This window comes from Musa acuminata, chromosome BXJ1-4 (genome assembly GCF_036884655.1).
Source record: "Musa acuminata AAA Group cultivar baxijiao chromosome BXJ1-4, Cavendish_Baxijiao_AAA, whole genome shotgun sequence".
NCBI lineage: Eukaryota > Viridiplantae > Streptophyta > Magnoliopsida > Zingiberales > Musaceae > Musa > Musa acuminata.
The window spans coordinates 17528364-17553091 of record NC_088330.1 but is presented as its reverse complement, the minus strand read 5'-3'; the positions used below and the strand labels follow the sequence as shown (position 1 = coordinate 17553091).

Below are 24728 nucleotides of genomic sequence, written 5' to 3'. Positions count from 1 at the left end.
TGCCTGTTTTGGAGGCACCTATTCTTTTCCTGCATTATTAATGAACCCTCCTCTGCCCAATGATAATGAGCCATATACCGGCCCAATTAATCCAAATGGCTCATTCCTTAATCTTTAAAGATTAACGCTGGCCCAACCCAAACCGGCCCGCCCGTACAACCCGGTTAGATGACAACTTTCATTCGCCTGCTCACAACTTCTAAAGGTGACTGAGCAGACGGAAACTCTCGACGTCAAAACATATATTAAACTTGGATCGATCGGAAGAAGTCTGAATAGAAGATATTTATTTGATGTGGTAGTTGATTTTTGTTTTATTCAAATGGGTTCGATTCAATGTCCATCCATTTTATTATTTAAGATTAATTTTCTTTTCGAGTAGAGTTATAAAATGAAAAACCTTATGCATTAATTTCTATTTGAGCACAATTATAAAAAAGGCGAACACTGTCTTTAAATCGGTTTGGTTTACTAATTAGCTCATTTGAGTCTTAGAAAGATTTAAATATTCTCGATTTTTATTTATTATTAATTATATTTGAATTCTGAAAGGTATTTAAGTCTGATTAAAGAGAATAAAATTTGATTATATTTACTATTCTCTTATATCCTTAATTTTTGTTATTATCAAAGATATTCTAACCCTAAAAGGTATTAAGTTTTTTTTTATGGATGAAAGAGAAAAAAAAATTCTATTGTATTTATCCCTCACTATGTTATAAAATTATTTTATATTATTATTAACAAATTTATTTTTTATTAAAGAATATTAAACTTATGGGTGGTCGATTCACCAGTTCAATCAACAACCCAATTGTCCGGTCCGATTCTAGTAACCATATTCTTTCTAATAAATATGGGCCAAATTGGATTGGCTTCTATGCTTTATCTAAAGCATGTCTTCGTAAGGCATTAGCAAGAACAAAAAGAAGTAACATCTTAATCTAATGGATCCAATGATAACTTTAGTCGAACTAGTATCATCATCAGCAAAGTTGAAGACTACTTAGTTAGCACAACTTCAATTGCTTCACTATATAGAAATAAACCTTCAAAATGAGGCGCTTAACAACCAGGAGATCCAAGAACACACAAGTAGAGAATCTCTCTAAGCTTCATAAATTGCATACCAGTTTATCTCGGGCTGCTTGATTTCTGCTTGGCCTTCTCAATCAGAGGCTTCAATTGCTTCTTCTCTGAAAGAATCTTGAGAAAGTTGAATAGGAAGGGCACGTAGTTATGCTTCCTCCGGATGTTCTCAGTTCTCCATTTCTTGAACTTCTCTTCTTCCATTATTATCTTCTCGGTCACAGCTTCGATTCCAGCTGTCACCTCAGCAAGTGATTTGTTCAAGGCTTCGACTGCAGGACTGTGCTTGTTGGCAGCGCCCACATGTTCATTCAACTGCTGCACCAGATGCTCCCTCTTCTTTTGGAGTTCCTTGAGCTCAGCCGTGTACATCTCTTTCCGATTCTTTACGATAGCCATGAGGCTGAACCGGATTTCGATCTCCGAATACCTATCAATCCGTTCCTGAATTATCGGCTGAGCCATGTGCAGCCAGTCCAGGTCACCTGGCCCACCAGAGCAGAGGCCAAGGCTGACTGGCCCCTCCTTCAGTCCATCCAGCTCATACAGCACGCCATCAACAGGTAAATAGCTTATGAAATGGTAGACACCATCATCCTTTCCTCCAACTTTCTGCTCCTCAGCTACAAACTGCTCGGGCCTAGCAAAGCTGTTATGGGCAAAGCTGTTATGGGCTGTTCGTATGGCTTCGCTGTTGTTGATTGCCAATCCTTTAAGTTCTGGAGGGAAGTTTTTGGTGAACTCTTTAAGCACGGACAGTTCTGGACCAACGTCAATATCTGGGCAGTTCATCAAAACCGACAGAATAGCTTGGGTTGCACAAGCATTGTTGATAACCTGCTCACAACCAAGTAGCTCAATGATACAAAGAACATAAAAGTAATTAAAGAAGCTTAATATAATCCTTGTCCAACCTGACTGGCAAAGAAAAGGTTTGGATTCAGATCCTTAATTACAGGACGGTCATCCTTTTCCCCTGGTCGCCACTTATACAGAAGTACCAAACCATATATGGGCCTGCAAGAATTAACGTCAGCTCTGACAATACACCAAAAAATGTAATGTAGGCTTTGGTTTAGTTCTAACCGCAGGTTGTCAAGAAAATCCATGTCAAGTGAATATAATTCTTCCACCTGTTCAGAAAAACTCATTCTCACCATACAGTTTGTTTTAACAAATAAAAGCTCACTTACCTTGTGTACCAGTAGATAAGAAGACAAGTGAAGTTGATATTTGAATAAAAAATTAATGAGAAATAGATAAACCCTAATATGCAATCATCTTGAACGTGCCAGTTAAATGAAACTGTTCAACCTGTCATTTATAGCAAAAAATATAAATAGTACAATTAAATCTGATATGCATGCAGTCCTCTAAGAAATGCATCACAAAACACCATAAACAGCTCATAAGACCTTATGAAATTGATAACTATGCTATTCTTTCATCAGAACTTTTTTCTCTCACTTCTAATGTGTGGACTATGAACTACTCAAGACATGAACACCTTTAGCAAAGTTCCAAGTTACAACCATGTTTTATGCAATTGGCTGCCCTTCAAACTTTTATCAGTTACAACCATATGTTTTAGCAAAATTCATCGCTGACTCTCATCTACTGTAGACATGTTATTTAGAGCAGAATAAGTAAACAAATAACATATCAAAATCTTTTTTTTTTCCCATAAGATGAACCAAGCTAATATGAAACTTCCTAACTACCTCTAAAATGTAAACTTGTAACAAGGCAAATGTTCCAAACCATTCAGAGAAATGGTATCAAGAATTAGACGAATAAGAACTTGTGGAAACTTGAAATTTTTCTTAAATAATTACTTCCTAAATGCATTACGAAAACCGCAAAAAGGGAAGTTGATTAACTGTCTCAAACAAGCCCACATGAAATGATGAAAAAAACAACAGAGTCAATTGACCGCTTCAAGCATGTTCATGATATAATATAATGGAAAAGGACCACGGGTCTTTTATCACTCACAAGAATGCAGAACAGGTCACTAGATGATGATGTTGAGAGACATATAACAAAATTTGTCAGAAAATTATCTGAATACTTTGAATAAACAAATTGAAAAGGGTAATAACAGAGCCCAATATATATGTTTAAGCCCCTCACTTTATAGAGGGTACCTATAAGCTTTTTGTAAAAATCTTCAAAACTATCTTCTTAAGTCTGTTCTATCATATATCAAGTAATAATTTATCATGATATGCAACATACAAATCGATGCATCTTGTTTCAGTCATCTATTAGCCGATGATTTAGAAACTCAAAAGTTGGTATATTCAAGTCCTGTCATTTGACACATACCACTGCTAGTTAAAATGTGCAGATTGGTAAGAGCAACCTGATTGAGTAGAATCAATTATTGGTCAATTTCCAATTGGCTAATAATAACTGGAATAGGTATTGGTTATCAATGTCTCCTTTCATACATAACATACTATCTAGTGCTGGTGCATGAAAGCAACAACAGAAAAACCAATCATTGGACCAGTTCTTGATAGTCATCTCTGTTGTAAATAAATTAAATATCAAATAGATGCCAACATGATGTGCACTAACAATTTGGTGTACCATTTGACAGTTATACAAAACAAAAGAAAAAAATGGAGGCAAACTTACTTGAACTCCCTTGACTTGCATTTGTTGTATGAGTTCAGTAAAAACACCTGGATGAGATATGTAACTAAGATTAAACAGGAAATAGAGTACTTCAACAACACTTAAACCCAGAAAGTATATTAAAGTGACATCAGAAACTGATTTCTAAGGTGCTTCACAACATGGTGGTAGTTGTTAAACATCCTAGTTCCAAAAGTTATTCGATGTGCATATACCCAAGTGTTATGAACTAAACCATGAATACCTTTGCAATTTATATATTTCCTGACTCCATTTTAGTCCTTGGATCCAGATTTTTCTTCATATATATACACATTACTTCCAGAAAAAAGACTAATCAATCCAACTAGTAACAAATGAAGCTTAGAGATCCATACAACAATGATAAGAACCCATCAATTTACTTTTAAAATAAGTCAAGTATTTCCTAACAACAAAAGCCCCAGAACACATAGGAAACATGATGGATGCACCGAATTAATTGACAACTGCAATAGGAACAACTGCAGATTTACAATGAAAATGCCAAGATCAGGAAAAAGAAGCTTGAAATAACATAAAGGAAGCCAGATGTCTAATATTAAGTGTTGGTACATGTTAGTACCAGCTTGCAGAATAATGGACATGTTTACTAACTAAAGCATAACAAGAGCATTTTGGTACATTGTCAAACATGGAAAGTTGTTCTCATGACTAATGTGCATCAACCGTTATTCAGTTTCATTTATAATCCTGCAACGGAATATCTAAAATGGGCCATTCCGAGAATTAACCAGTCTATAGAAATCTTAAAACGTCTGAAATTCAAGAAAATCATACTGAACATCAACTTAAAATGCCCACTATCTACAAACCAGAGACCCACAATGACAAGTGAAAGTAAAGGCTAGTTTCAAGAAATGTAGCCAAAACATGAACAGATTCTAGATTCACAATTTCAGGCTCAAAGGGACCCTCTTAAATGTATGTCTCTGCATATTTCAAGATTGCATGTGTAAAACTGTAAGTTAACCTTCATTTCTAGCTATCTCTGCATGTCAATGGGGGCAATTAGAAATGATACCACAAGCAAAAGCCTGCTGACAACTACTTTTAAGGAAAAGAAGGAAATATCAGGTTTCATGAAAAATTTCACAAGATTTATAAAATTTCATAAATTAAAATAATATATCTGAGACAAAAAAAAAATACAAGTTATAAAATTTAAGGAGACACATAAGCACAGTACCTAGTACAAAAAGTTTCAACAAATATAAAATCCAAACCAAAAACACTTGCTTACAGTAGTCTACTCATATGTACAAGAAATCTTTGCAAAACAAAAAAAAAAGTTAGGGAACTAACAACAAGAAAAGGTCCAAGGCGAATATATGCTTCAGACACAACTTACCAGGGTCAGACTCAATAGCGCACCAAGACATCATGAGAAATATTTAAATCCTGCATAATTAAGCCAAAATTTTAATAACCTATAAAAAACCCAGAAAAATACTTAAAAATAAAAGAATATATTGAATCAAGCTTTTCAGCAAAATAATCCCTAAGTCACCAGTGATTGTAAATCAATATTGGACCAAGGCATAAAGTTTCAACTACACACCAAACCCTAAACCCTCAATAAATCCAATGCCTAATCAGCACACAGATTGGGCAGTTCCACCAAGTCCGATCCGAAGATGAAATGAACTGCCCTGTAAGTATGAAATATCGAGCTCATTATGGGCTTATCGTCTGAAACTATCCATCATAATACCGCTTTTGGTCTTGTTTCTCTTTTTTTTTCTCTTCATCATCATTTACTTCTCTTCTTTTACTGCAGATGTTCTACTTTTGTTGCCCATCTGCATTACCAGGTCAATGCCATCCTCTCATCATGCTGCCACTCCACTCCAGCCTTACTACTCCATGGTGTATCTCTCTCTTTTTCGCTGTGCTTGTAGTGGTCCAACCAGTACCAACCATACTAACATTTAGTACACTGTCGACATCAGTACCATCAAGTCCAACCTTAGATTGGTAACAGGACCGAACCAAGATTTTAGTCCTTGTTTCAGACTACCAAATTGGTAAGATTAAAGCATGTAAATCTAAAGCAATTTCAGATCTTGTACAACTAAGTTAAACTCAATGTAGCAGTTTAGATAACCCAAGGTTATCTTCCTCAAAAAGCTCACCGTAAAAAGTTAATATATCATATCAGGGAGCATGAGTAACTGCAATCTTAAAAGGTATAAAGATACAATAAAATGCACAAAAAAAATTATGCTTATAGACTTCTGACATGTGCAAATAGAAACTTGAAGAGAGGCAACCAACATCAAATCCTGCGTTGAATTGACCTAAAGCATGACCGCATGCATCAAAACAGTTTAAACAGACAAATAAAAGATACCCAATAATTTTGTTATTTCTGAAAGGAATACATAGTAGGACCAACTTATGTTGGGCGAGCAGGAAGAGTTGGAATGTCTAAGTGGGGCGTTCAAGGTTGTATACAATCCTTAATTCAGTTATATAAGGGGGAAGCGAGAAAATAGTATGAAGAGTGGAAGCATTCCAGCTGATACCACCTTGTTCTAGCATCAAAAGAAAAAAGTAATAACCACTAATAGAGAATACATGTGTTGCTTCAGTCTCACTCCAATGGATTACAATCGATCAAAATGTGGCAAACATCAATAAATGGTAGTAAAGATACTACTACAACAAGAACAACAAGCTGTAATGTCCCAACTATTTGTATATCATAATACTGTAATATCCCAAGCTACATGAATCTGTTCCATCAATCCAAGTAAAAGGTATATCATAATACTTACTGCATAATATTTCTACTTGTAAGAAAATCAATATATCCAGAAAAGAAAAGTTCCAATTATCTTTCTTTTTCTCTGTTTGATCATCCAAGAGAATCGCCAAATGACCAGACTGGGAACATGCATGGCATTCAATACTGTGATCAGTACAATGTTACTTAAAATAACATCAAATGTTGATATTCGATGTTCTGATTATCTCATTGAAGAAACATTCCTTGCAAAAGCAACCGACTTTTTCAGAAGAAGGCATGATAATTAAAGAGGAATAATTATTTTCACACAATTCAGGGCAAAGAACAGATGAACTTGCATTGCATGATGGAACTTGCAGAAGGTAATAGTGTTTTCCACTTGATATTTCGAGACTAAAGATGACTGAGTACCTTCCAAGCAACAATCTTATGTTAAGTTAGCAGGAAACAACTATGTTTTCTTTTCGAAAATAGTGTCTGGAAAATTGATATGAACACTACAGCAATTTCTTTCACCCAATGTGAGCACCTGAGAAAAGGAAAAGAATAGAAGTGGATAGTCCAACTACATACTACATATTAGGCAAACAAACAGATGACGCAGGCTTATTTGCTGGTCCAACTTTGGTTTTAGGTGCCACAAGATCAATTAAAATAAAGGTTATTTTTAATTTTAAAATTAAAACTTCAGTATTTGTAATATCATGAGAACTAAGAAAGAAGATTATGCGTGACAGTTCTATAACCCTCCTTAACAAACAAATAAGGTGTGTTTCCATCATAGGCTGACACGAACGGAAAAAACAACACTACAATGGAGAAGAAAACAACTACATCAAATTATTGTTCTATGCGAACAAAGAATGGCCCGAGAGAGATCAAACAAAAACAGACATAGATTGAACCCACGATTCAAGGATTGCATTCATAGCTTAACAGCAAGCCACAAGCTTTTCCAACCAGAACTCGTTCCTAATCAACGATTCATTTATTTTTCCTCACAAACTACAATCAAAATCATGAGAAACTCATACCGATAATTAAGGACAGAAGAAGGAACCCTAATGGGCAAAAAAAAGACGCAAGTAGAAATCAACACAACCGAAAACCTAAACCCCAAAAACCTTTCAAAAACCTAGAAACGAGTACAAACAGGAGGCAGAAGGGTTACAGGGATCTCAAAGAACAAAGAGAGCAGCAATATACAACGAAGACATCGAACGAAAAGAAGTACCCGTGAGTGCCAATTGGCGACGGTGGATGTGATGGAGTGACAAGACGAGAGGGTTTTCTCAGATGTTATAGTAGTTCCAACAATATATCGAGTTTACCCGAATCACTACCTTTGCTCTGATTGAATCGCAAGTGGCCCCACAAAAGATGCCAACGTGGAACCATTGTACGTTTACATACTTGTGTGGGTAAAGAAAATTCCACTGTACGTTCTGATTTTTTTATTATAATTTACATTTTAGTAGTATATAAATTAATTACAGTATTTATTGTAAACCTATTAAAAATATTACAAGTTTATTCAAAAACATTAAGATTTGCATCAAATTCTCCCTATTTACTTGTTATTATTCATAAACCAATTCATATTTAAAACCTTATTTTCTTAAGTAAGTTAATTTTTATTGGGTCTTTATGTTCATATATTTGTTATAATATTTTTAAATGGGTTGGTGGAGGTATCAAAAACACTATAAGTAATATAGAAATTATTTTTGTTCTTAAACCAATAAAGATAATTATTTAATTTTTTATATATAAATTATTTTTATTATATTTTGAGTTAATTTACCTCAATGTTTTAAGGATGGTACCAAAAATATGTGTTCTTTTTTTTTTTTTTTTTTGAATAGGATAAGATGTTTTGGACGATTGATAATGATGCATTGGTACTGACTCAACTTGTAATGTTTTTTATAATTTTGAAAACACCCAACAAAATTCTTTTGCCCATCTTTTTATAATTTTCAAAATACCCAACAAAATTCTTAACACCATCTTTTTATAATTTTGAATATACCCAACAAAATTCTTTTGCCCAAAACATCCTATTCTAAAGACCTATAAGTTTGGAATGACGCATCAAGAACTCTTATAGATGGAAGATAAATGGGGCTAGAATTCAAATGCATCAATCTGAAAGATTGGGCAGTAGAATGCAGGTCACTAAATTACCACCCAAGTGATGCTACTGAAACATAATCAACGCAATAGAAAGAAAGATCACATTATGTTTTCCCCAGAGCTGCCATGCAAGAGAACAAAAGAAACTTTTACTCTAGAAATATAAAATAATCCGGACACATCAATATTCTAGGGTTTTTTGGTTGACATGGAGTTTTGAGTTCCATCCTCAGCTTTCTGTCACTACTTTCTGCTTCTTCGGCATCCGATAGCCACCAACAACACAGGCATGGTCTCGCTCGAACGGTTCTAGTGTAACTTGCTCTGAAGGTTTGAACTGCTCGGCCTGAAGCTTCTTCACTTCTTGAGCAAAGACAGCCTCAGCAGGCACTGTAGAGTCGATGCAGTTCGCCTGTAATAGAATGATGCAGCCAAACAATTATAACAATTGTCCAAAAACCTTCCAGGGACCTTTAGACAATCTCGAACCATTATAAACAAACTGAGGGTACCTTAATTGAGATCACAAAATGGCCACCATTTTTCAAGAAATATGAAGCATTCAATGCCAAGATTCTTGCCTGCAGAAACAATAGAACAAGTGATGAACTTTTTTAACAAATGATGAACTAGAAAGACCCAGTACTAGCTCGTAAGCTCCAGAGAGGTTGCATGTATAATCCTCGACACTCGTATTTTTTTCAGCTACAAGCTTGTTACTTTTCATCTTATTATGGTTAGAAATAACATGATAGCACAATTACTTATGTACACCTACTATTGACATGGAGCACGGCAAATAAAAAAATCTTAGAGATTAAGCACATTTAAAAATATTTAAAAAAATGTTCCTAGAAAATACCCCTTAGTGCATACCATAGTACAATTTCAATAATGGTTAAGAGATTTGGTTAATGGCTAATTGCACTAAGACAAAACAATATTCTTGAGTCAATGGCTCAATGTTGTAAAAGGGTATCCTGGGTTTCTTCTTAGCCTCTTCATGTCTAGCTAAATTTTAGCAGTCACTAAAGCTCCACAAACATACGGTTGCATAATTGTGATAGGTGGTACCAAGAGAGATATGAACACAGATAGGTGGTACAAATCACAACTTTGAAAGGAATAAACAAATCAACTATGCTGGGAACATTATAAAAAGAGAGAGAGAGAGAAAGAGAGAGAGAGAGAGAGAGAGAGAGAGAGAGAGAGAGAGAAAGAATGTAAAGCAAAAAAAAAGAAAAAAGAACTTGTAATGAACTTGAAAGTAGTGTTTTAATTTAGATTCCAGCCATTGAAAGAACAAAGAAACAGCATTGTGAAGAAGATATTATGATTTTCATCTGAATAGATTTAAAAGAGAAAAACAATAGGGCTTCACTAAAATTTTAATACCATATAGTCCAAAAACATATGGAACAAAATAAAAAAGCACTTGAAGAGCTGGTCCACACACATCAGAAACTCGAATTTGCATCATCCGAGATGTCCCGAAGGGGAATCCGAGTAATTCATCAGATGCTTGGGACTAATTGGCAAAACAAAATAAGGGAACAAACCTTATAAGCAAAAGAGCAAAAAAGGTTCATGTGATTTTCAAAATCGACCAGAAGTTATACAACATTATTAAGATTTACAAAAATTCATCTTCTCTCACAAAAAAAAAGAAACACATATAATATGCTTCAAAAAGAAGGCCAGTTTCCAATTGCAAAATAACCATAAAATTAATGCAAAATAGCATTTCTACAAATTTGAAAATGAATATTCATCAATTATCAAAGAAAAAAATTAAATGCTGCCACCATATATCATCTCAAGATCCACTTCAAAAATGGAAAAACAGGGTAACAAAACAAAAATCAATTCCCAACACAAGTATTAACCACTAAAGACAAGTAATAAATTCCTGAATTCATTATCTTAGAAGGTTATACATTAGATATTGATGAAGAATATCAAACAGAAACATATGCATAGCGTTGAAGCCTAATAGCTCAGAAACTGCAACAATTACCTGGTCAGGCTGAGCAACATCTGAAAAGATGACATCAACCATGCCAACCAACATCCTGTATCTAGTGTCTAGCGTCTTCTATTATGGGAATCACATTAGTTCGCTTCTTGGCCATATTCACGAGATCTCTACCACTTCTATGTGAAAATTCAACAGCATACACAACTCCCGTCTGTCAATTTAATTGTATGTGAGAAATGTAGACATTACAGTTAAAGACTTGGGGTAATTTTTCCAACACAAATGAGAACTAACATATAAAACTTTCCCGCAAAAGTTCACAGTTTGACTTACTGGTCCAACAATGTCAGATACATGAGACACTGTGGTCCCTGATGCAGCACCAAGGTACAGTACACGAGTCCCAGGAGCCTAAACAAGAATTAGCAATGGAAAGATAGAAGCCACACATACAAATAAAACAAACAAGGGGAAAAATGATGGGCTAAAGAAGACACAGATATTTTAATTCCCCATGATGATTGCATAATTCAAATTTGAGCAGATGTTGTGACCACTAAGTATATAAAGCAAGATATTTGACTGCTCTTTAAGAGTTACACATGAACTTTCTTGGGCTGTATTCCTAAACCTAGCATAAATCTATTTTCCTCTATTATATCTCACTATTTCTCTCCCTTTATCTGATCCACTTATTTCTATGATACTTGAGGGAAAGATAATCATCAATCTCCACAATATTTTTACTTGTAACGTATGCAGTAATATAACCTCTGGACAACTACACCACGATGTTTCACAAAGAGAAGAAAAGAAGCTTGTAGAAGATTTTAGGAGACTGTTTAAAAGTGGACATCTTGTGACATTTATTAATAACTCACGATGATATTATAGATTACAGCCCACCAAGTTAATAGAACATGTCATAGAACCAAGAATATGATGCTGGAAATCATAATCCTATTAAAGAATGCAAATGGAAGATCATGCTTTTGTCTTGACACTGAAATGCTTGCTTCACAATTAAACAAGTGTGTTCTCTTTAAAAAAGTGATGCATTCAATTGCATGAATCAAATATTTGAGGATACAGAACCTTTTAAAAATATTGTGATCAATGCCAACTTCTAATAGGGCATGAGGGCTTGACTGTAACAGGAAAAACAAATAACAAAACAGAAACACACAACACAAATAATCATTCAAAAGCATGCCCACCAAGGGGTTCTTGAGCATGCATAGTCAAGTAAAATTCATACTTCGGGACATCAAATTGAACCAGCAAACACAAAAAGAAAACATACAGAGTTATAGCTTTCTTATGACTACCAGAGAGCCGAAACTAAGTTCCTTTTGTAAACCAGCAGACAGTCCAACAAGTATAATTTTGACTAACATGGATATCATTTTCTAGAACTGTCAACGATTAAGACTTGATTATCATAGACATTTTTTTTTAAAAAAAAGGTCTATCTTGAAATTTTAACAAAAATACATGCATATAAATCAAATCAAATCAACTAAGGAACACTCACAATCCATATATTGTCGACACCACCAAGAACGGCTGCTGCCAGCTTCGAGCGAAAGGGGTTCCACACCCGGTATTCAACTTTCGTTCCATCCTCATTCTGCAGAAAAGAAACAACTTGGTTAAGAAAAAGCTTAAACTTTGGCATCTTAATATCATTCGAGAACCACACACATCAATAAATGTGGAAAGAAGAGTCACCTGAACGGAAACGCGCTTCTCGCCATAAACAGATTCACCAGAAACCATGTTCTTAGTACAGAGAGCGTCTTCCTTCCCCTTGGCCACGAAAACTCCGTCATGCCTATGGGGCTGGACGACGACCTTGCTCCCGCCCTTCATTCCCCCACCTCGGCCACCGCCACGGCCTCTCCCTCCCCTTCCTCCACGGCCGCCGCCGCCGCGGCCCCTTCCGCCACCGCGGCCTTCTCCCCCACCGCCTCTTCCCCTGCCTCTCCCTCCACCACCATCGCTCCGGCCCTTGAAACCACCGCGCCCACCACCTGGTAACAGTTCACAAGTCAAAACCAAAACAACATCAAAAACCCCTTTTCCCCCCTAGGAGTCCTCTAAGCCAGAGAAAAGGAAACGGAGAACCGAAGAGAAGCAAGGAACTCAGTTTGATAAGGCTAACCTCTTGGAGGTCTCATCTCGCCGCCAAGGGCTTCTGCGAAGGCGAAGTGTCGCGGTACAGCTGGGACGAGCTCGGCGAAGTGAAGGTGTATATATAGTTTCCGGAGGGTATAGGGTTTAGCGATACGACTGACGATCTTGGCCGTCCAAGATAACTTCTCCGTCTCCTCTTGATCGTTAGATGGAGGTGGACAATACGTTGGCATCCAATAAAATATTCAATTAAGTGCTATTAATTCAACCCATCTAAATTTAATATTAAACAAATTAAGATAATATTATTTTAAATAAAAATGTATTGGTTAATGGGATTTGCAGTTGAAAATATTAATAATTTGTATTTTTTTAAATAAATAAGTAAGACGGATTCAAATCTTATGATTTACCGTGAAAGTTTTCACCGTCTAGGTTATATGATATTTTATTATAAATTTATTATTTATTATTTAATGAGATTTATATTAAAAATATTAATAATTTATGTAATGTTGTAGTTTGTTTTAAATAAAAGAAAATATTAACAATTTATGTAATGTTGCAAATGATTTTAAATGAAAGAAATTTTATTGGTTAGTGGGATTTGCAGTTGGAAATATTAACGAATTATGTAATATTGCAAATGATTTTAAATAAAACATTTATTGGTTAGAGTGATTTGCAGTTGGAAATATTAGCGATTTATGTAATATTGCAAATGATTTTAAATAAAATAATTTATTGGTTAGTGTTAAAATAATATTATTTACATTATAATAGAAATAGAAAAAAAAGAAAGGCAAATGTCAGGATGGCCGAGTGGTCTAAGGCGCCAGACTCAAGTTCTGGTCCTCGTGAGAGGGCGTGGGTTCAAATCCCACTTCTGACATAAAAATATTTATTTAATTTTCTTTTTCTGCCCTTTAACTTTCTGTTTCAAATGTTTATTTTTGTTAATTTAAGAAATACATTTCATGGTTAATTTATATTTATATTTATATTTATTTTTATATTTATATTCATATTTAATAATAACAAATATCAACACTGCCTCGTAGAATGACATTGACTTGTCTTCCAATCCAATCTTGGGATCTAATTAATAAATATTTTTAATTTAATTTAAATATATTAGTTAAATTTAGATATATATATATATATATATATATATATATATATATATATATATATATATTGTTTGAACAGAGTTTGATTATCGGAACTAAAAGTTGGATCGACGAAACTAAAAGTTGCGTCAGATTTAACCTGATTCATTTCTCGAGTCGATCTCAATATGACATCTCCAAATAATATCCAAACCCTATAAAATTATATTGGAGGTACTCTTTCCAATGTCTCTTTAAAACTTAAGTCAGTCAAAGCCGATGTAACTGCTCATTGTATGATTTGTGCAACCATAAAGGCCTAGAGTTTGACTATAACTATCATCAACTTTCTATAAATCCAAAATTGTATAATTTCTCTCCACATGACATTCATCATGCACGACCAAAGAGAGAGCCTATAAGATGATGAGGTGACAATGAGTGGTCGACAAAGTGGCTTCATCATGTTGGCCACATGGAATCCCGTTAGTTAGCAATGTGGAGTTGATATGTCCTTCGGTGGAAATGATATGTCAACCATATGGAGTTGATGTGTCTTTCATGTGGAATTGATGTATTAATCATATGGAGTCAGCTTATCAGCCTTATAATCCGATCATATCGATCAAGCAGTTTCATTACGTTGACCACATGGAGTCGAAGTGTCAAGCTGAAGCTGACATGTCAGTGCGTTGTGCTAACTCATCGATCATATCATTTTGATGATATATATATATATATATATATATATATATATATATATATATATATATATATATATATATATATATATATATATATATATATATATATATATATATATATGGGCTGAAGGCCCATATAAGAGACAAATTGGGCTCAATTTGAATTATTACCGCACCCACTAATGTTCTCCCTAATTACCTCATATGTATTTGAACCAAATTTAATGGAAAATGCGATGATACAAAGCAGTTTCACATCTATAATAAAGTTATCTAAGTTATTATATATCACCAACAACAAGCCAGTAAGACATCCAAGCCAACGAAGGAATAAAGGAAATGAGAAAGCACGCATGGAAGAGACGACGAAGGTGTGAAGTACTTTCTTTGACATGGAATAACGTGTGAAGTCCGACCACCGCCCATGTCTCGTCGAATCCAAGTTACAATATTGTGGGCGTGTTGGACGTCGCATGTGTTCTAACTACATCATCCATCTTCTCCATTAACTCCTACTCGCAACGAAGGAGTCAAAGGACATGAGTTGGATTGTGGAATCACATACACGTTGACTCTAATATGAACCCATAATTTCTTTTAATTATTTTTTAAAATTATATTAAATTATATATGTGATATGATATGTTATCACATATCTTCATCGAGCATGATAAAATATACTAAAAAATTAAACATGTTTATTGAATGCTCTCAATAAAAAGAGTCGTGACGATGGATGTTATATCTTCGTGATGGGCTTGTAAAGATTTATCTATTTATGATTGACTTCGTATGAATTTATCTTTTTCAAGATAGACTTAAAAGACTTCTTTTTTTGATAGAAATGACTTTGAGTTTTTATCGCATGTTAGTCTTTTTATTCAATCGATTTAGAATTAAATATTTAATGAAGTTATTTTTATGCATACTATAATATGAGACTTATCTCATATATATATATATATATATATATAATCAGATATCTTCTAACTCTATCTATCTAATAATAATATACTATAAAATCTAAATGTTTGAAAAGAAAATACCCCTTTTCAAGTTAAGCATGTACGTTGGGATGGGTTCTACCAACTTTGACCCAATGGTTTGACCAGATCAGAGTACCTGACTATGACTAATGGCTCACCGAAAGATGTATAAAAGAGACATAGTTTCCTTGGCACGGGAGTAAAGAATACAGCTTTTTGACATTAAATTAAAGACGGAGACCAAGTCAACATAAACAGGTCGACCACTAAACGTTGACCGGATCCGAAAAAATGGAAGCCAACTAAGAAATTATCTTAGTTTGATTTGGGCAAACTCGATTATATATTGAATGGACATTTCAGTCATTACCCGTCACCGTTGATTTCTAGTTTCACAATGGGCGATTCGTTTTGGAAGTCAACATGTCGGTTTTGTTCGTCAGACGAGACATAGAATTTTGGGGTTTGACTTGCCAAAAGTCATCAGGATTGACTTGTCAAACTCTTCGATTTGATTTCCAAACAACGTAGCACATTATTAATGGAAGGGAAATATTTTGTGTCGTCTTTTAATCCTCATAATTTCTCATGTGAATTGGGTTACATGGACTCGATCACTCGGACTATGAAAACAACCAATACCACATACATGAGATAAAATGTTATCCTTTTCGAGACATTTGCCGTTTAGATATGACAAACTTAGGATTAGGAAGGTGACAATCATCATCAATGGCTACTCCAATGAACAGCTCCCAACAAAAAGAAAGCCAGGCGAATGAACGGCTCCCTACAAAAGCTAGTAGGGAGAGTTGGTGACTACGTGTTGCCTGTGGTGGGAGGATTCGCCTTTGGCCCCCTCTTTATTTCTTTGGCGTCAATCGAGTTCATGTCGTCTACTCTTGATATGAAGTCGACATGCCAAGAGTTGGACGCAATAATTCCCTTTCATCCCTCTTGCAGTGTCTCTTACGTACGTTGGTTGTAATTGTCATGATTCTAAACTTGAAGGAGACACCCAGTCGGGTCAATGGTCGGATGCGTGTGTGTAGGGGGAGTACCGCTTCATTAGAATAAATCCACCCCCTTCTTTAAACGCCCACCGTCGTACGCGAGACGGGGGAAGAGAGAGAGAGAGAGAGAGAGAGAGAGAGATGGGGGCAAGCGACAGGTGGGCCCGGCAGTGCTTCTCGAAGCCGGTCACAGACCTGCGAGGCGCGTAGAAAACGTATGCCTCGATTCCAGACGCCCGGCCCACGCGTCGCCTTTCTCCAGACGCTCACCTTCCCCGGCGACCCACGGCGCGGATCATCGTCTCCCATGGGGCCCGCGCGTCGCAGGAGCGGCAGCATCACCCGTACCGCGCCAGGTGGGGTCCAGTCTTGTTCGGTCTTAGCAAATTTGCGGGGCCCACTTTCGGGGAACGAAGCGAAACGCGGTCAGCGCTGTCCTGCATCGTTCAGGCGATCCCCTCCCCCCGGTTCCCCGTCGGGAACATTCAGCGGAGCCAACAAAGACACGTGAAGAGCAGCGCGCAATCCGCAGCTCCCGCGGGACCGGCAGATCGCGGGGCGGTGTTTGCGGGATGACGCGCATCGCACGAGTCGGGGTCCATCTCGTGGCCCATTCCAACAAAGGGGCCCACAGCCGGCGGAAGAAGCATTGTCTTCCTATCGGTGGAACTAACTGAATCCTGTTTGGGATCTCTCAGGCGATCTTCTCCATCCGGTTCGAAGAATGAAACGAAAAGAGTCGCCTATTAAGTTTCATTGAACCTATTAAGTAACGTAACGAACTGCTACGCTAATAATGTGAAGCTAATGACCGATATTTAGTCATTAAAGCCGCTATTTATTCCTGAAAAAGGCAAAAAAGAAAATAACGATTCGGGAACGGTCGAGACAGCAACAGCTGTCAGGGATTCGAACCTTACTAGAATTCCTCCCCCACGGATTATTGCAGCGGATCCGTCGGAAGCGGAGGGAGGGGGAACGTATGAGCCGGCCCCATTTGTAGGCCCCACGCGAACGATGGGTGGGGGCCGTGTCAGACGACGAGGTGAGAAGAGAAGCGCAGGGAGGCGGAGGCAATGGCCGCGGTGCATGCCTTGGGCATGGCGGAGGACCCAATTCCCTCTCCTCTTCCTCCCGCCCTCCCCGTGTAGTCCTAGAACCCGACCTCGCATCGCTCTTGCGCAACAGCCGCTCTCTCTCTCTCTCTACCGTCCGTCTTTCCCTGTCAGGCCCAGGTTCGTCGCCGCGTCTGATCTCGTCGATCGAGCAACGGGGACCCCCGCATTGCCCCCCGGCCTCGAATCCTTTACCCTCATGTTTGGTTTTCCGCTTCTTGATTTGGCCTTACTCTCCAATCTTCGTTTCTCGAATTTTCCTTGAAGGGTCTCGGAGATGGCGGAGGTAACGAAGTTGCTGTACATTGTGGTGGTGGACGAAGGAGAGGGGGAAGGAGGCGATGGCAAGAGCGGGAAGGCGAAGGGGAGCTCGTCGTTCCGGTACGCGCGGCCCGTGCTGCAGAGCACGCTGCAGCTCATGGGTTGCAAGGCTCGTCACGCTTTCAAGGTTTCGTGATCCTGTAGGCGACATGGTTTTAGTTGTTCGATGCGTTTTACCTCGTGACGTTTCGCTTCTTTCCCGTTTGTCTTATGTTTTCTCCCTTTCCCTCAGCAACACGCTTCCGCTTCTTGATTCTTGCGTCGAACAATTGCAATCGTTCTGCTTTTGTGGGAATTATCTGCTCTTTTGTTCTTCTTGTTCCCACAGTGAATTTTTGCCTGTCGTGTGTATGCTTCGACAAGATGATAGGACATGTACCTTAGAACCACTTGGTTGGGAAAGTCATGTTAACTCTTAGTTTCTATAGGTATGACTTTGAATTCTTACGATGTTTTCGACAAGGTTTTGTGAGAATTTGAAACCAAGGTTTGGATATTGATATGTAGAATTATGTACTTAAATAATGGACGTTTAGCCTATTCATTTTTTGTCATGTTTTGTTAGGTTGGATTTGCAAATTCATGCTCTTACGCTATCTAAATGAAGATTAGTTTTAGGCTCTTCAGGAGATTCTTTTTTCGTTGGATTCAGGAGATATCTAAATGTGACATTTCTTTTATTTTTTTCCCAGATCAGCCGAAGAGTATTTGATGTGATGAGAGATGAGTGCTCAGGCGGCAGCTTGCTTTCTGATGCTGCAAGCTCGGATGCCTGGAAAATTCCATCCAATGAGGAACATGAGTATAGCATAACCTGCGGCTTGGGCCAGGGGAACATGGCTCATCAGTCGACTGTAGAGAATGTGGATACCAGCGGTGGAAGTTCATTCGAATTGTACAAAAGACTAACAACTGTTGTTGTTTCAAGGGAACACTTCTTGGACATCGTCTGTGATGCTCTTGCCCTATATAATTACGTCGGTCCCAATCAAAGAGCTGATTTGCTTTTAGCCTGCAGGTATATCATCTGTTTCCTCTTGAATTGCTCAAACTGAGTTACCATTTGTCTAAATGGTAAAGAACTAAATCAAAGTTCAATAATTATGCAACAGATCCTGAATTTTTTATGTATAGGATGGAACAAAATTTTTCACAGAGATTTTCCTTATGTTTTGTATACGATGTAAAATAGTTGCATGCTTCTGATTTTCTCTCTTCATTGAACAGTGACCCAAAATATCATGTCATGCCCTTTAGGTAATATATTTGTTCAATCAAGAATGAGATGTTGCTAGTGAACACTAGAAGTGTTTTTCTCCAATAAGTTTTACCCTCAAGTAAGCAATAAGAAGTATGCTAAACATGCTTAGTTTCTATTTCTTGTCTTGCTAAAAGCATCCTTGTCCTAATCCACATGCACTACATTTTGTAGAACTACTCTATATATGCTTGTTGTTTGTATATCTGTAAATAGAAATTTTAACTATATATAAGAGATCTTATCAGATATTCTACATATAAATTCATTATGTCTGTTAATTTTACTTCATTTTCCTATCTCTACAACAACTCACCATGTTTCTTAGATTTTCAGTATGGAGTTTTTATTCTGCTTCTGTCAAGTGGTTGGCTACTTTGACAAATTGTTTATCGAAGTGATGGGTATACTTAGTACATACATATATAAAATACCTAAATTTTGCATTAAGTCAAGCGTAAATTTGTGCAAATATAAAGTTGAAGTTACCATAATAGGTTCCACTAGAATGGAAATTTTGTATCTAATGTTTCTCTAGTTGAGCAGATTAGATTTGTCACTGGTCACTTTTTGGGTGCATAGTAGAGTGTGCCAACTTTTGGCCTCGTGATCAATAAAAAGATGATATAATGATGTAACATTACCATTCAATGAACCTCAATATGTTCTAGCTATAGCTATGATAGAGAGGATCTGAACCTCGTGTCCACTTTTCCTTGCATTACCAATTTTGGACAGATTTTCTCTTGCTTGTACTCCTAATGGTGAGGTGCAGCACATCAGTGGTTAGGTTATTAAAGTTAAAAAATTGTCAATTTGCTATTAAATTATTACCATGATCCCAAGTTTCCACTGTTATGTCTGATGTCTCCATTCCTCCCGACATTCCACTCTAGTATCAGGTCTCTTATTCTTTTAGCAGATTGTTGATCTAAATGACAAAATATTGGCAAGCAGCCTGCCATATTGATATCATCTGTCTGTAATACTGCTTGACCAGCAGTTCCAGGACCGTCCTGATCTTAAAGCCTCATAATGATGTCCTATTTTCATTGATTTTGCAGTATCTTAATTAATGTTGTCTCATGAGTGATTTACTTATTCAGACTATATAATCTGTAAACGTGACCTTTATGAACTGGTTAGAAAGAGAGGTTGTAGTTGAAATTTTGCATGTTTAGGTCAATATCCTCTGTGTGATTGAACCTCAACTGGGCATCATCAACGTCAAGTACAGTCATATTGACACAGTTAACACTTGACAGCAGGCATCGTAAATCTAAAATTCAGTGTACTTTTAGTCATTAAAGCGAACAGGTGTATTTCAGGTATCATATTTTCATGCTAAGTATCTTCCTATGCTTCCCTTGTTGTAGAATTTTCTGTAGCTCCCACTTTATAACAGTGCAGCATGGAAACAGATATCTGGTTCTCCGTATCCTGTAAGGTTCAGACATAAGTAGTATTGTAAGGAATAATTGAGATTTGTATTGTGATGAACTATTCTTAGATTTATTGTTATTCCTTATTTAAAGTTGTTGGCTTCAGTTTTGACCAATAGAATCGTTTTTTAATATTTCGCTAGGTTTTTGTTTTCTATCTTTCATTATAAAAGGCACTTGCTAATTTATTCACTTTGAAGAACTGAACTGCTCTTTGTTTGATTTTCTGCTTTCATTTTTATGTCTTGTGATTCCTAAATAATTATTTTCCTTTTAAAATTCTTTTAGGATTCGAGAAAGAAAGGAATCTGTGACAGTACTTTTGTGTGGCACTAGTGGCTGTGGCAAGTCAACTTTGTCTGCTTTGCTGGTACTTCCTGAGAATACTTAGTGAACATTTGCTTAATTCCACTCATTATTTTTGTGATTTATGAATTTTGGGATTCTGTAGCTAATGTTTAATTTACATTCAGATGAATTGGAACATGCATTTCGTCGATTATTCTTCCTAAATGAATTTAATAAAATTTTCTTATATGTTTCCTTATCATAAAGAACAAGAAAGAGAAAGAGGAAAGGTAATATAGCAATGAACAATCAACACAAACAGACAACAAGAAGGCCTAAAATGCCTGTCAGAAAGCAATTGCTGTGAAAGCATGTTAAAAGTAATTCTTCTTGGCTCCTTAGGGACCAGTTCCTCTCCGGGCGAATGTATGGTAATGAAATTCAAGAAGAGACATATCTTTCTTGAGATATATCCTATGCAGCAGTAACTTTTTATGTTGTAATGTCTTAGTTGCAGCATTTGATATACTAATAGGAAAATGTTGTAAGTTATGTGTACAGAAGAGAGCTGACTTGTAAGCTTGTTTTTCAGTGGATCATTTTGAACTTCTAACTTTGACGCCCTCTTTATGTAGGTATTTCGACTACAGAGAATATCATTGGTTAGCCAATTTTGTTAGATTCTCTCTACCAGAGTAACTAGCCTTCGCACTTATCCTCTCTTTTGGCCTCTGAAGCTAGAGGCATGGTTTGTAATCGTTTAATTAGCTAATATATCTTTCTTTTGGAGAAAATGAACTATAGAGAATATCTGCTTAATTCAGTTTTAGAAACCACATAGAATCAATCACATTTGTGATGAGTTTGACATTATTTATCTTTGTCACTTTGTCTTCTAGCTTGAAAATACTTGACCATCATACTTGCTAGGCGCTCTTAAAAATAGTCTACTTCGGTCTTATGTTATTTATGGATATCTTACAGACTGAATGTTGGGCAAAATCAATTCAAATTTATGAAGACATCTTCTTTACATATTTCTTAACAGGGAAGCAGATTGGGTGTGACAACCGTCATTTCTACTGATTCAATACGCCATATGATGAGGAGCTATGTGGATGAGAAACAAAATCCACTCCTTTGGGCTTCAACTTATCATGCTGGAGAATGTCTAGACCCAGTAGCAGTCGCGAAAGCAAAGGCCAATCGAAAAGCAAAAAAACTTGCTGTTTCACACACAATGATTAAGGAAGAGACATCTGATGGAGCTTTAAATCAAAAGCTTGAAAGACGATCTCATGATCTGGTCCTTGGAACTGAGTTAATTGGCAAAAAGCAAATGGCTATTGAAGGTTTTAAAGCACAAAGTGAAATGGTCATAGACAGCCTTGATCGATTAATCACTGCTTGGGAGGAGCGAAAAGAATCTGTTGTTGTTGAGGGTGTTCACTTGAGCCTTAATTTTGTGGTGGGTACCTGGCAATGGCAATACATTTCCTTTACTTAATTTTCTTTATTTGGATTTGTTGAAAAATTGTTCAGACTCATAGTTCTCAAATCCAAATCCATAGATGTTTTCACACAAACTTACATAGAGTCCAGGTTTTTCTTCATGTTTGATTCCTAATTGATGTCCTATGCTTGTTTTTTTGGTTAGATGGGGCTCATGAAGAAGCATCCTTCGATTGTACCATTTATGATCTACATAACAAATGAAGACAAGCATATGGAAAGATTTGCAGTGCGTGCCAAATACATGACATTGGACCCAGCAAAGAATAAGTATGTAAAATATATTCAAAATATCAGAGCAATTCAGGAGTATCTTTGTAAAAGGGCTGATAAGCATCTGGTTCCAAAAATAAATAACACAAATGTTGACCGGAGTGTGGCAGCTATCCATGCCACAGTTTTTGGCTGTCTGCGCAGGCGGGAGGCAGGCGAGCAGCTCTATGATCCGACTACAAATACAGTGTCTGTGATACATGAAGAATACAGAAATCAGTGTGTGGCAAATTCTCTTAGTTCCAAGGGAATGTTTCAGTTGATCCAGAGAAAGGGTTCTTCAAGGCATCTAATGGCGCTACTCAACACGGATGGCTCTGTTGCCAAGGCTTGGCCCGTTGAATCAGTTGATTCTAATGGGAAGTTCTCTGGATATGGGGGAGAAAAGTGCCTGGGAAACCCCATGTATGGGCCCTTACTGATTGGGAAGGCTGAGCCAGTTAATCTTCAATTTGGAAATTATGGGATCAGTGCATGGCCGAATGATACATGTGGTACAAGTCAAACAGGGAGCGTCGATGGCTCGAGGGCTGATGCCGCCGATTCTGGCAGCAGATACTTTTCTTCCTGTTGCAGCTCTCCGAAGGCATTGGATGGACCTGCCAAAGAGGTATGGTTTTAGCTGATACCTTTGTGCTTTGTTGATTTGATTTGTATCCTGCAGTTGGTCATGCTGGATGTCACTAATATATATGTATTATTTTCATTTTCTAAGTGGCAAAAAAAAAAAAAATCCTCTCATGCTATGCATTGTGCTATGAATCTTTTCAGCTTAAGGAAGAAATCTTTGTATCTGGTAGCGAAGAAGAAGCTGACTATCCACCTGATGGTGACAGTGATGAGGACCTTAGCGACATGGACCACAAGGAGATCCATGATGAGGTAGGAACCAGACCTTTGTCATTCTCTTATTCCCAAGAAAACCTTCCTTCGATCTGAACCTTCCTTCCCCATGATACAGCTTTCCTAGACTTTAGTGTTGTGCAGTAATTTTGGAAATGGTGTTACAATGTAGAAACTCCATTACAGTGTCCCGTGTTCTGAGCTTGAGTACGAAATAAATGCCATTGCTTGATGTCCATTTGTCAGGTTGAAGGTTCTGTTGATGAAGACTCTACCAAGTCGGATGAGGAGTATGATGATTTGGCCATGCGAGATGGCCTGGAAAATGGTTATTGGTCCGATGACAATTGTCCCGAGTCAACAAACATAAAGAGAATAGCAGATGATCAAGAACCAATAGATGAAGGAGAAGGTGTTGCAGCAAGCGAGTACCAACACAATCTCGAGCACATCTTCAAGAGGAGCGAGGGTGTGGTGGAACCATCTCTCCCTTGTACTCTGCCATGCGAGATAAACGAGACAAGCACGGGCCAGAGAACAAGGAGACGGTCCTTGAGTGACTCCATGCAACTTCAGTACCGGACGCGGAGCACTCCTGCTGCCACCGACGAGCTGAGAGCACTGCAGAAAAGCCCGGCCCTTGCAGTCGTGACTCGGTATGGCCCAATGGCCTCCTGCTGACGATGACTCTTGCACAGGTCTAACAAGCTGTGAGTTTTTTCCTTTCCAAGGATTACTTGGAAGGTTTGGTTGACGATGGATTCTATTATGTTGAATCACTGTCAAAATATTTTTTTCTTGGTTTTGAATTCCCGGATGACGACGAAGGAAGATTCTGTGGAATGTTGTGGCTTACCTGTTGAGATGCCTCACGCGTGCAGGTTTTTGTTGGAGCTTTTGTATTGAATTGGTTGCTTCTAATGATGGGAAAATATGGCTATGAAAGAAGAAGAAGGAACCATTCATCAGACGTGATGATTGGCGCGGATACACAGTAATTTAGCATGCATGTGATGAGAGGGAACCCATAGCATAATATTCCTGAAATAGTAATCCCAAGTAATACTCCTACATTTCTTAAGATTCTTGAA

General features: G+C 37.2%; 2 protein-coding genes, 2 non-coding genes and 1 pseudogene across 10 annotated transcripts; 2 read left to right on the top strand and 3 right to left on the bottom strand.

Moving 5' to 3' along the window:
* Positions 1 to 1010: 1010 nt before the first annotated feature.
* On the bottom strand, positions 1011 to 7808 carry LOC103972983 (ubiquitin carboxyl-terminal hydrolase 2). 5 transcript variants are annotated; one of them, XM_009387415.3, is made up of 7 exons: positions 7758 to 7789; positions 6935 to 7052; positions 5123 to 5172; positions 3733 to 3779; positions 2176 to 2222; positions 2004 to 2106; positions 1011 to 1926 (listed from the first exon to the last, which is right to left on the bottom strand). In XM_009387415.3, the coding sequence occupies exons 3-7, from the start codon at positions 5154 to 5156 to the stop codon at positions 1135 to 1137; spliced, it is 1023 nt and encodes a 340-aa protein (XP_009385690.2). In that variant the 5' UTR covers positions 5157 to 5172; positions 6935 to 7052; positions 7758 to 7789; the 3' UTR covers positions 1011 to 1134. The 5 variants fall into 5 exon arrangements, with proteins under 5 accessions (XP_009385690.2, XP_009385687.2, XP_009385688.2 ...); XM_009387412.3 differs by lacking the exon at positions 6935 to 7052 and having other exon boundaries at positions 7758 to 7808; XM_009387413.3 differs by lacking the exons at positions 6935 to 7052; positions 7758 to 7789 and adding an exon at positions 7695 to 7745.
* An 866-nt stretch (positions 7809 to 8674) lies between these two features.
* Positions 8675 to 12848, bottom strand: LOC135649926 (rRNA 2'-O-methyltransferase fibrillarin 2-like; annotated as a pseudogene).
* Positions 10113 to 10183, bottom strand: LOC135672726 (small nucleolar RNA snoR60). The gene has a single exon (XR_010513082.1). It is a non-coding gene; the product is annotated as a small nucleolar RNA snoR60 (small nucleolar RNA).
* A 733-nt stretch (positions 12849 to 13581) lies between the features above and the next one.
* TRNAL-CAA (transfer RNA leucine (anticodon CAA)) lies at positions 13582 to 13665 on the top strand. The gene has a single exon. It is a non-coding gene; the product is annotated as a tRNA-Leu (tRNA).
* Positions 13666 to 17537: 3872 nt separating this feature from the next.
* LOC135649913 (P-loop NTPase domain-containing protein LPA1-like) lies at positions 17538 to 24464 on the top strand. Of its 3 annotated transcripts, none has more exons than XM_065168879.1 (8): positions 17538 to 17820; positions 17968 to 18148; positions 18714 to 19039; positions 21010 to 21091; positions 22058 to 22477; positions 22667 to 23404; positions 23566 to 23676; positions 23884 to 24464. In XM_065168879.1, exons 1-8 carry the CDS (start codon positions 17603 to 17605, stop codon positions 24316 to 24318), a joined length of 2511 nt encoding a protein of 836 aa, XP_065024951.1. In that variant the 5' UTR covers positions 17538 to 17602; the 3' UTR covers positions 24319 to 24464. The 3 variants fall into 3 exon arrangements, with proteins under 3 accessions (XP_065024951.1, XP_065024965.1, XP_065024958.1); XM_065168893.1 differs by having other exon boundaries at positions 17816 to 17820; positions 17968 to 18081; XM_065168886.1 differs by lacking the exons at positions 17538 to 17820; positions 17968 to 18148 and adding an exon at positions 18199 to 18449.
* The last annotated feature ends 264 nt before the right edge of the window (positions 24465 to 24728 follow it).

Excerpts from the sequence above, each read along its gene's own strand:
- LOC103972983 (XM_009387412.3), bottom strand. The coding sequence starts at position 5,156 with ATGATGTCTTGGTGCGCTATTGAGTCTGACCCTG. Across the intron at positions 2,223-3,732 it reads TGCAAGTCAAGGGAGTTCAA|GTGGAAGAATTATATTCACT; the intron begins GTAAGTTTGCCT and ends TTTTCTGAACAG. Across the intron at positions 2,107-2,175 it reads GATTTTCTTGACAACCTGCG|GCCCATATATGGTTTGGTAC; the intron begins GTTAGAACTAAA and ends TAATTCTTGCAG.
- LOC135649913 (XM_065168879.1), top strand. The coding sequence starts at position 17,603 with ATGGGTGGGGGCCGTGTCAGACGACGAGGTGAGAAGAGAAGCGCAGGG. Across the intron at positions 17,821-17,967 it reads TCTTTCCCTGTCAGGCCCAG|GGTCTCGGAGATGGCGGAGG; the intron begins GTTCGTCGCCGC and ends TTTTCCTTGAAG. Across the intron at positions 21,092-22,057 it reads CAACTTTGTCTGCTTTGCTG|GGAAGCAGATTGGGTGTGAC; the intron begins GTACTTCCTGAG and ends ATTTCTTAACAG.